The 12,460-nt window shown below is 29.5% G+C and overlaps 1 protein-coding gene across 1 annotated transcript in view; it reads right to left on the bottom strand.

The window, feature by feature from the left end:
* Positions 1 to 4,926: 4,926 nt before the first annotated feature.
* The window catches only part of LOC129216084 (electroneutral sodium bicarbonate exchanger 1-like), a 303,250-nt gene continuing 295,716 nt past the window's right edge, over positions 4,927 to 12,460 (bottom strand). The window contains exons 22-23 of the mRNA XM_054850233.1: positions 10,204 to 10,427; positions 4,927 to 6,539 (exon numbers count right to left, since the gene is read on the bottom strand). Of these exons, the coding sequence (XP_054706208.1) occupies positions 6,341 to 6,539; positions 10,204 to 10,427 (423 nt within the window). The 3' untranslated portion in view covers positions 4,927 to 6,340. The remainder of the gene's footprint in view (positions 6,540 to 10,203; positions 10,428 to 12,460) is intronic.

Here is a 12,460-nt window from a genome sequence, read left to right as displayed (position 1 = left end):
ACTCAAAAACGAAAAAATAATGATTTTTTTTTTTTTTAAATTTTTGGAAGATGTGTTGTTGCTACATAAAGTCCGCCCAAAACTGGGGGGGCATTGCCCCCCTCTGACCCCCTATAAATCCGCCCATGGTAAATACTTACACATTCTGCTATAATTTTACACGGTCTGACTGAAATAACGACTAAATAATTACAGTAAATGGACGACTACGCGAAAAGTGCAGGAATCACTATATTTTCCTGATAGTCGTGAATAAATGCTAATTTTTTAACACAATAATAAAAAATGACTACAGGGCAGAAATTTATTCATATTTATTCAAAATAAAATCAACAAATAATAAAAATCGTAATGGCCCTTTTCGAAAACCGCGATTGCAGAAATGAATCCTTTTTGTGCAAAAGAATAAGACGGTTTTTATCATAAAATGTTCATTGCATTTCATTTTCCTCCTTTTTAGAACGTTTATATTAAAAATTAGTGGCAAAACGTTCCCGATCTTTTCAGGAAGTAAGAGCTCCTCTTATATGCGGGTTTGATTTTTTCCCGATTTGCCTCCTAAAGTAGGGGGGTCAACAGCATTGATCGACTTGTATTTGTATACATTATATGTGGTATGTCCAAATATATGTATATATATTTAGACCCAAACTATTAGATGTTATCGAATGTAGCTTTATTTTAACTGAACAATAATAGAAAAAACATACTTTTACTTAACAATAATATGAAAGATAGTTAACATAAGTTATAATTTTATTCCATTAAAAGCGTTTATTTTTAATGCATATTTCAATTTTTAGAAAAATCGTAATTTGTCTCAAGTGATTCATGCTAGTTACATTTCACTGTAATTCCGTATTATATTTGGAAAATTTGTTATGATTAAACAAAATATTCAACATATTTCACACTTAATTAGTTGCAAACTTAAAAAGGTTTTCCCGATATGCTGAAATACTCTGCCTAGAACGAAGCTCCTCATTATTGATTTAGAAATCCATTGTTCCACAGAATGTTCAAAATACTCAAATTTGAATTGGCTACCACAAAGGAAGTATGTGATTGTGGAAATGAGACATTTTGAAGCAACAATTGAAGTCTAGCAAAATGTGTATTACTGAAAAATTATCAAAAAAGCTATTTTTTGCTATCCTTCAAAAGGTTCATGTAATCACTCAATAACAATAATTACATGTAATATCCCTAAAATCCTCTTAATATTATAAGGAATTTCAGTGAAAAGCCACGCAAAAATCAGATCTATAAGTTTTTACAGATTTTCCGTACACATAGGGATGAGAATTTATATAAGTACGTATCTAAATTAAGAGTAAGTTAAATATAAAACTTACGTTAAATATAATACTCATTAAAGTATCCTCCTGCCATGCCTAAAAAAATGTTTAAAAGTACTGATTTAATTACTATGTGAAACAAGTTTGGTGCATAAGTTCCAGATGAAGGATGAATATTTGATGTGCTTATATCATCATAAAGAAATAATCATCTATGAGGCTTGTCCTTCTAACAAAATGACTGATAAATTCTGTACAATGTCATAAAGTAAGTCCAAATGAGATAATTCTCACAAGTCTTATTTTACTTTATAAATAACTAATTCAAAGATATTTATTGGTATCAAATCAATTTTTTGTTCATTTTTTTCTTTAAAACTGCTTAAGCTCAATGTGATTGCCTATATAAGTGAACATTTTATAATTACACAATAGTATGTTAAGTAGGGATGCACCGGATATCCGGTAACTATCCGGTATCCGGCTGATTTTTTAACTATCCGGAACTATGAGGTATCCGATCCAACAAGCCACTCCGGATCCGGATATCCGACAGTTTTTTGCAGGATATCCGGGCAGTTATCCGGTAAAAATGTGAGAGATATCCGGGGTTGATGTGGGGTTATCCGGTACGAAATGAGGGTTTAATTTTGAATTTACTTTTGCAAAAATTCCATTTAAAGCTTTCACTATTTCATAAACTTTTCGATGATGCTTTCTCTTTTAATTGCTGCTTCAAAAACGACCATTCCTCTTCAAACCTAGCTTCTGACATTCACCCGCGTCCCCCCCCCTCTCCTTCGCGAATCTGCTGACGGTATGCTGCGAATAATTTCTCCCTCCCTCTCTCACTCTGCTTTTACAGGCCGAAGTGAAAAGTCAACCTTGAAATGCTTCATATCAAAGCCCTTGAAGTTGGAGGAGCGGTTTATTGTTCAAATATAAATTTATAAATTCATTTAAGAAAGATTGAACATGTTTAGCATATTTTTTAATATTAAATATAAGATGTTAATTTGCATCATTAAGAATGTGTAACTTTATTTTTTGGAATTTAGTAAAATTTCAAGTTGATTCTTTAAGAATTGGTTTATTAATTTATTTTTAAAAGCGTGAACGTGTTTAACGCGACTCTTAATAGTTTGTTTAAAATGTTAATTTGCATCATTTACGAATGTGAATATTTTCTGAAATTAAAGTGAAATTTTCAGTTGCTTATTTAAGTAGAATTTTATTTATGTTTAAAAAAACTGTTAACATGTTGAGAACGACTTTTAATAATATATTTAAGATATTAATTTGCATTTTTTATAGTGTGAATTGTTATTTTCTGGAATTAAAGGGAAATTTTAAGTTGATTATTTAAGCGTAAGTTTATTAATTTGTTTTTAAAAAGTGAATGCTCTGAGAATGACTCTTAATACTGTATTCAAGATGTTAATTTGCATCTTTTAAGAGAGTGAATCTTTGTTTTCTGGAATTAAAGTAAAATTTTCAGTTGATTATTTTAGCATAAGTTTATTAATTTGTTAACTGGGGTGCCCACCTGGGGGGGGAATGTTTTAGGGGTATTTTTCTCTCTTTTGGGGGGAGGTATTTATGCTTTTTAGGGGGTGGGTCCTTACTCTTAGGGGGGCACCCCTGTATTTAAGATGCTAATTTGCATCTTTAAAGAGAGTGAATCTTTGTTTTCTGGAATTAAAGTAAAATTTTCAGTTGATTATTTTAGCATAAGTTTATTAATTTGTTAACTGGGTTGCCCACCTGGGGGGGGGGGGTTTAGGGGTATTTTCTCTTTTTTTGGATGGAGGGGCTTTCTATTTGGGGGGTATTTATGGTTTTTAGGGGTGGGCCCTTGCTCTTAGGGGGGGCATCCCTGTATTTAAGATGCTAATTTGCATCTTTAGAGAAAATGTACCTTTATTTCTGGAATTAAAGTAAAATTTTAAGTTGATTATTGAAGTTTATTTATTTTCTGAGTCAAACTGGCCCTGTTTTAATATTTTCTTTTTTAACTTGTATGTTAGAAAAATTTTACACGTGTATTATCTGTAATAAAAATGATTTCAAAGCTAAGTTTTATTTTTTGTTATTTCTAAATTGGAAACAAGAAAATGTATTACTTTATGATGAAGTTTAAAAAAATTTCTACACGTCATGCAAATCTAATAACAAATAACGACTCATTATACAACCTTTAAGATTTCAACTATGAATAATTAAAAGTTTAAACCATATGTACATTATATACAGAATTAATTTTTGCCGAAAGTTTGTCTCTTTCGAAAAAATCTGTCGAAATAAAACAATATTTTAATGTTTCATTTTATATATAGCACAATTCAAATATAGAAGCTTTAAAAAAGTACATTTGAATGTACTTAACATGTTTTTAAAGAAATGATATGTGGAACAAGTTTGATTTATTGTTTTGAAATGGCGTTGTAGAAAAATGCGAACATGCAATGCAATCGAAATGCCGGATATCCAAATCCAGCAGGTAAGGGGGCATCGGATATCCGGTATCCGGCAAAATCACTATCCGGTGCATCCCTATTGTTAACATGAATGTGAACTGAAACATGTTACATGCACTTATTCGAAAATTTTGAGATTGTTAAATCTTGAATAACCAGAATCTGATAGATAGTTATGAAAGAAAATTCAAAACAAATGATTTTTGTAAAATTTAAGCAATTTTATGACTTTTTTTTTTGACACAATACAGCTATTGGAAAACATAAAAATACTGCATTAAAAGTCTTTACGAGAATAAAAATTTAATTAATTTGTAATATAATTGTTCCTACGCCCTGCACTTCTTAAACACATAAGGCACTGCAATTACTAGAGGTTTATTTTATGTGTTAAATATTATGGCTTAGATTTCCAAAAGTTTTTAAACATATATAAAAGTAATGATTCCCATTATACACTTTGAACCAATTAAAATAAGTTTCAGCGTTCCTATGCTTTAGTTCCTTAATTTTTTTAGTTTTATATTTTTTAAAAAAAGCATTTCTTTTGAAAAACATAAAAATAATATATGCTTTATATTTATTTCCACAAAAAATGTATCTGGATTTATTTTATTTTGAAAGTATAAACAACTGTAAAACAAGTTCAATCAATAAATAATTTCCAGACATTAAGTTGGAAATTGAACTTGATTATATGAATGTTCTTTAAAGTAAAAATTTATGTTCTTATAATAATATATTATGTACAGTATAATAAATATTTTATGATCTTAAAATATTTATTTATTTTAAGTTTTACTAACAACATTTGTCAAAAAATGTATAACATTAGGAACAATTGTTTTATCAAAATAAATAATAAATAAATAAAAATATGCCCTTGACCAAATAGAAATAAAAATGAAGCTTAATCATATATACAAACTGGAGCATTTTATTTGATCTTTTATTATACAATGGCATTTTGCTTTAACTGGTACGTTATTATTCTATTGTATTTTAATGAATGAATCTATCAAGGGCTTCCATGTAATGAGTTGAAACTGATGAATTAATCATAAATAAATTATGAAATGTAATATTTACATGGTAATGCTTATTAAAACATCAAACACTTACAACATATTAAACAAGTAAAAATGAATCAGTACAAGCATAAGCATTTTTTTTAATAAACAGATACAATTGAAGAAGACAATATGTAATAATTGTAAATCAAAAACACAATTTTAAAAACTAAAATAAAAGTAGAAAGTAAATTTAAAAATTAAAATTGCTCCCTGAAACAACTGCACATATTTTATTATAATAGGAAATGTATGGTTAAATGTTCAATAAATAACGTCTAGAAAATAAACATCATTTTAATACTTCCTTTACTTGGGAGGAAAAAATATCCACAACATTCTCTAAATTTTTTTTTCTCCTAATGATAAAACATTTCAAAATGATGCAAGTTTTATTTTATATGTGAGTGATATAACTATATCACTAGGCCACAATTTCCTATTTGCTATTCTGAAAGGCTGCTAAGATCTCTGCATTTTTACGTTTGTTGAAAGGACAGAGAAACTTCTAGCTAAAATCATTAAAATCGACGAATGATTTGCTTTCTCTTGCAGATGACTTTCACAAGATGGATTTTGAAAGTAAAGCAAGTCATCTAGTGATTGAAGACTAAATTATTCGATTCCCATTTTATATAGAATTGTGAGTAACTGAAATTGCTATGAAACCAAATATTTATTAACTCATAGAAAAGCAACAACCTTTAGGATCTTACGATATCAGGCTTAGTACAAAATTTTTTATTTGTTTGGCTTAGAAGTAAAAACAAAATTAACCTAGCAAATGTTTCCATGCGAGCATACAGTAAGGTAAAACACCAGTAGTGGCAACTTCAAGGTTACTTACATACTTTGAAGAAAGAAACGAACGAATGTGATTAATTTATTGGCACTTAATGTAATTATCATATTGAATCAATTTAATTCATCAGTTATTTGAATTTAAAGTAAGTAATGTAAATTCTTCAGAGGGGAGAATGTCAGATGGCCACTACTGAAATTTTCAGATTTTGTAGTGGTCACTAATGGATCAAATTTGATGTTTGAGGAAAAAATGGATAAAATATTGAACAAATTGGAATTCTGTCATTCTTAGAGAATAGGACAATGAAGGAAGAGTTGCGCTATAATACGCTGATTGAGTTTCAAGAGAGGTTATTAATATTGAAGACCCACAGTTTAAAAATATACTTCACTGTGGCTACTACTGAAGCACTGGCCACTACTGGTGTGTTTACCTTACAGTACTTCATTTTAAAAGTATGACCCATTCACGTTTACTCGACTTTTCTTTAACGTTGGAACAAGACTACTCTTATAGCCTCAATGCGGAAGACTAAATTACATATGCAAAGCACTATCCCTTTATTTCTGCAACATATACAATCTCTTGGATTTACTAATGAGCTCTGGGCAGGTGTGGGTACGTGCTTTTAATCAAGAGCATACATAATTAGTTTGTCCTGAGATGCCCACAACTCGTAACATCCGCCTATCACACAGAAGTTTCGTTTTGATCCCCTCCACCATTCTTTCTTGAATGTTTGGGTGAGACAATAGAAGGTGTAGGAGTTGGGGCATCAATTCGAATCATTATTCCACAGTCATCTTCATCATCTTCTTCAGCCATGGTGGAAAGTCGTTTATGTTCCTCGTCGCAGATTGCATCTTTCTTCTTGCCTCTTTTTTTCTTACTGAAAGAGAAAACGTTTACTGTGAATTTACGTCTGAATGCGAGCACACATGCGCAAAACCTAAACAGCTGCAGAAACAAGGAAATTTTTGTCACTGCTTGCTAAGTGATTTTACATTTTTGCATTACTAACCAATTTATGTTGCGTAATAAAATTCAGCTTATTTGGTTAACCATTAACAAATAAATTTGTTTTCAAAATATAATTAATAAAATAAGAAACTATGAAAATTAAACTACCTGCAATCACAATAAACATTATATATTGCTTGATAAGTTATTATGAAATAATTTGCATTCCCACTCTATTAGAATAACTTTGCACATACAAGCAAAAATTTTCTTCATCTGAATATTCACTTATAAAATTACTCATTAACTAAGATAAATGTTTGACACTTTGAAGAGTTAGAACATTGTATAAAACTTAAAAGTTTTCTGATACACAGTGGACTATTTGTTGTAATCAGCTAGTACAGTCGGTCCCCAATTTAACAAACGTCTATTCAACGAAATCGAGATTTAGCAAATTTTTCTTATTCCCCGACAAAAATGAAGGCAAAAACCTCTATTTACCGAATTATAAACCCTGAATTACCAAATTATTTCAACAGCCGATTTTTTTTTTTTTTTTGTAAATTTGAGTAAGGAAATAATGGATTGTTTTCGATATAGTCCGAAGCAGGAAAAGACTTTTCTTGGAATCAACAATTTTTGACAGGCAAGGGAGCAACTAATGAATATTGATTCTGATGCAGAAAGCAATAATGAAACTCCCATTAGAATTGTTACTTTTTCAAATGCTTAAATGGATTGGAAACTAAAAAAATATCTCATGCAACAAGCTGCAAATGACACAGTATTTTCTTATCTCCATTAAGTTGAAAGAGAAGCATTTCGAGTATCAAGGAAACTGTCAAACATCTATTACTCAGTACTTTAAAATTTCACATTAACTAGTGTGTAATCAATCATGGAATGCTGAATAAAATGTGTTCACTTTCTAATTATGGATATTTTTGTGCCGTTCCTTATTCGGGGTTTTATATAAGGTAAGTGCAGTTTTTTAAATTTTTATTTTTTTTCACACCCCGATATTACGAATAACCCCGATTTAACGTATAAAAGTTTCGTTCCCGTTGAATTCGTTAAATCGGGTTCTGACTGTATTTTCAATCAGAAACATTATCATTATTTTGTGGCTTATATCTAAAGTAACATTCCCATTAAAATGGCCATTACTTTGGTTACTCTTTTCACTGTATGAATTAAATCATTTGGGTTTCTATTTTTCAAACAGAGCAAGTTCAAGTAAAAATATCATGGGAAGATCATTATCTGTAGTAAAAACGCATAAAAAATATTTCTGTTGTCCACCCAGTAATATAATTCAAAAAGTACAAGACATGTTTAATATAAGAAGAGCATCATAACTCACAACTCTAAAAGAGACTTCTTTAAACATACCAGAAAAAAAAAAAAAAATAATAATAATAATAAAGCAGAAGTAAGGAGTTCATTACAATTTTTAAAACATGGTTTACAGCATCGCTTTGCTTACTCTTCACACACATAAAAAAAAAAAAAATTTGACTGAAATGTGGAAAAAGAAAAATCCACTTTTGCTCATAGACTTTATTTAAATTCTTAAATTGCAAAATTCAAATTTTATTATTGATTTCAATGACAAAAAAAAGAATATTAATTAATTTATTATTTTAGTATTACCTTCTAATAATTTTTATTTATTTATTTTTAACAGAATAAAATTCATAAATAAAACATGAAATTCTCTATTCTGAAGTTAGTATACATTTATATTTTGTGTCTAACAGAGAAGAATTAAATGCCGCAAATAAAATAATTTAGAAATAGAGGAGAGAAAAGCAAAAAGGGTGGAAGAGAGGAAATGGTGATCCAGAGAGAAAAAACCATGGCTGGATAAATGAATAAGAAAACTTTCATCATTATCTATTTTCAGTAAACATCGCCAAATTTAGTTTTCAATTACACATAGCAGCAGATTTTGGAGCTACAGAAAATGTACTTCCTATTTGTTTTTTTAATTAGAAATAAGCAACATAAAATAAATTAATAAATTAAAATAACAAAAACAATTGGAAAAGTGTTTAAACCTTTTTGACCCAAATTCTTTTATATTTAAAAAAAAAGTTTTGAAATTTATTTTTTACCTATCATTATGCATTAAAGACACTTCATTATTTTTTTTAATTAAAAAAAAAGGAAGGTGAGAAATAAATTTAAGGAGAAATTATTAGGACATGAAAAAGTCCTAGTTACTGAAAATTTAGGCATTTTTTATGGGATTTATGAGTTCTGTCGGGGCATAAAGGGTTAAGTTAAAAATAAAGTAGTATAGAAGTTTAAACAACATTGTTTCACTGGTTCAACAAAAAAGATATGTCTATTTATGTAGAACTATTACTTTAGTATATTTTTTTTAACAAAATTTACGATTTCTTCTTTTTTTTTTTTACAGTTAATGGGGTTAGAAGAAAAACATGTTACTGAACATATTCATTTTGTACAACACCAATACTGTATTTTCTTGATTTATTTGTAAAATTATTCCTGTTCTTGAAGCCAATCATCATGTCCTGCATTCAATATGAAATCCGACTTTCATCAACAATTTAGTAATTAAATAACAAAATGGGGTCGTTTTCAAAATTTTAAAAGTATTTTTTTCTGAAAGAGCATGCTTGAAAACATAGGGTCTGACCATTTTTTAAATAATTTGACTAAGTTAAATATTTTTTAAAAATTACTTTAATCGATGTGCTTTTATCGTTGACGTTTCTGCCGATGACATCACAAGCGATGAAATGATATTCACTGTTGCTGTTCGCGGAACGTAATATTTGATTTGCTTCTTTACTCACGTGTACTGGCAACAATATGGTTGATAGCAAGCCTAGAGGACCATATTTAATTCGCTTCATGATTATCATAACTTGGAATCGTGGCAGACAGATGACCACCCAAAAGTGAATCATTTGCGACGTCATAAAGACCATGCCTTGTTTGAAAAATCGGTCATTTAAAAAAAAATAATTAAAAATTAACTGTTGGGAAAATTAAAGTATTTTCTGGGTCGATGTTTTTTTTTTTTTTTGCTTATTCTATCAATTTCAGTGACTAAAAAGAGTACTTTTGACAGAAGGAAACAACCCCATTCAATTTTCATTCAATACAGGTTTGATATTTGGATTAGATACCAAAGTTTCAAAGTACATGAAGCATTAGCTAAAGATCAATTCGGCTATCGCAAAGTTTTTTTTTTTTCCCAAGGAAAAAAATCCTGAACTAACAAGTCAAAATTTTGTTTTTATTTTCCTCTGTTTTGTGAAAAATTGTTTACACTCAATTTTCTGTTAAAAATAAGCAAAATTTCCTTAACAGTCGCTTTTGAAGAAAATGATAGCATATAATGAAATCATAAAATAATAAACAGCATAAAATATTTTGAAAACACAAAATATGAATTAAAACTAAAGATAAAACATAAAAATGGACCAGCGTTTTCTGTTGTTATAAGAAATTTTTTGTCTGAGTCCAAAAAGTGTATAATATGGAATGAATGAACTTAGTTTTAGATCATATACCATAGTGACTTTTGTTCGTATTTGGAACAATGTGCTTACCTAGATGAAGAATTAGTCACTTTGGGTTCAACAACAACAGGTGTATTTTGTGCTTGCTGATCAATACTCTGCCAAATTCCAGACTGTGCAAGCTGTTCTGATATGTTGATTGCTGATTGATCAGGTTCATCTTTGTTGAATTTTTCAACCGGTACCTTGAGAATGTTGCCATTAGCTAATGTAATGGCTACATTTCCTGAACTGGCATTTGGCATCAGACTTCCCTAAGGAGGAAATAAGTTCCAGAATGTTAAATTAGCCACCAGTTTCTTCTCTCATCACCTCAAAAATACTGTGGTTTTTATTTGGGGGAGGATATGATCTGAAGACAAAGTAATCTTCAAAAATAAACATAAAAGAACCAAATATATAAGCAGCTTACTTTTCATTTAGATATTGCATAATTAAATAAAATATTTAATTACAAAATTAAGCCCTTTTTCATGAAGTTTATAAGAATGAACTTTTAAATTTACTTCTCTAATTATACAACAATAAAAATGTAAATCAAGAGCTTAAATGAAAATCAAAGTTATAACAATTTTTATGCAAATAATTTCACTTGTAATTATTTAGGATACCCATTTAAGCCTAGTTTCTTGATAAAAGTTACGAGTTTTTGCAATGAAAAACCATTTTTATTGCTGCATGTATAGTTTTATCTAATAATATTTCATTGATATTTTTATGTTTATAAAATAATAACTTAACAACTTGCTTGATTTCTGTCCACATTTGTACAATCTCAATGAAAATACAACCTTCAGTATCATCATAGAACCACTGTTCCAAGAAAATACACTATTCTTGAGTGACAAAGAATGTTTTATTGATTTGAATACAACCAGAGAAAATAAGTCTCAATAAAATTGGGTCTGCATTGAAAAAAGTAACCTTTACTTTAAAGTGTAATAAAAATTAGTAGACTACATATAGATTTCTACCTGTTCTCAATTAATGAATTACATGAAAATTTTTAAACAGAATAATTAAACACAGAAATAGTCATTGAAATATATTCCTGAGATGTGGCACAGGTATAATACATAATATTCAAATATTGAATAACATCTTGTAATGTAGACAAATTTTAAAATATACTTAAATAAGGGATACATTTTTGTTGCTTCTAACTGAGAGCCATCACTGCATAAAATTATGGGAATTAAAAGCACTCAAAAGTTGCAGACGATTAATTTTCATTGATGGATATCCGATATTTATTGACTGTTACAGCCAAGTAGTGCATAGCTGACATCATAGTTAATTGAAAGAGACTGTCATTTCATCATGATTGGAAATGATACTCATTTTCTCTGGCAGAGCACGAAAGCTTCCAATTCTAAAAATAATCTTTCCTCAGCATGAAGCCATAAATTTCTCAATGTGAGGTAGACCTAAAGAATTTAATTTTTAGACCAAATTGCTTCTGTGGTGGTGTTACACATGTTGTAACAGCACTGTACATCCATGTAATTATAAATCAACAGTAGCAAGCAAATATTATTTACACATTTAATGACATAATTATTTCTTTTTTAATTTTTCTATTGGAGGCAATGAATTCAACAAAAGGGTGACATGTTAATATGACAAATGAATTGCAAGTTTTTTCCTTCCTCCTACTTTCTCTTACAGATGCAATGTCATGCAATTCAAAAAATAGATAAATATTATACTAAGAAAAGTTAGAAATAAAGTTGCAAGTGAAATAATCCACGTCACTGGCACAGACAGCCTTACTTTCTGGAGGGGTTTTTTCCCCATCAAATTAGCCTTTATATGTGCATAAACTGGAATGACTGAGCTGGTGGTATATTTCATGTATTTCAGCCTTAGCCCTGGCTATAGGGCGGTACCTAACTGAAAAATACAGTATTGGTGGCAATATGTTAAAACCAAGGCCTGGGGGAGGGGGTTACCCTTAAATTCCCCCCTCCCTCTCGCTACACCACTCATCAAAGTGAATACCATTAGAAAAGAACTTTTCATGAAAGTTGGAAAGCAGGGAATGACTTTTTGGTTCAGTTTTTCAGTTTCACATAGATTCTTTTCCTTTTCCTGAATCAAATTTACAAATATGCAATAAGTCAACATTTTAGCTTACGCTCAATGTCCATACAGCTTACCGCATTTTCGGGAAAAGCGCCGCACTTTCCATAAGCGGGCACCCAGCATTAAACAACTTAAAAGCACAATCAGTAGTAAAGAAAGCTGGATTAAATGTAAATAAAAAATATTTTTTTATTTCTCGTTA

This window comes from Uloborus diversus, chromosome 2 (genome assembly GCF_026930045.1).
Source record: "Uloborus diversus isolate 005 chromosome 2, Udiv.v.3.1, whole genome shotgun sequence".
Lineage (NCBI taxonomy): Eukaryota > Metazoa > Arthropoda > Arachnida > Araneae > Uloboridae > Uloborus > Uloborus diversus.
Note: the sequence above shows the minus strand (reverse complement) of the source record. Positions and strands in the feature narration are given on the sequence as shown.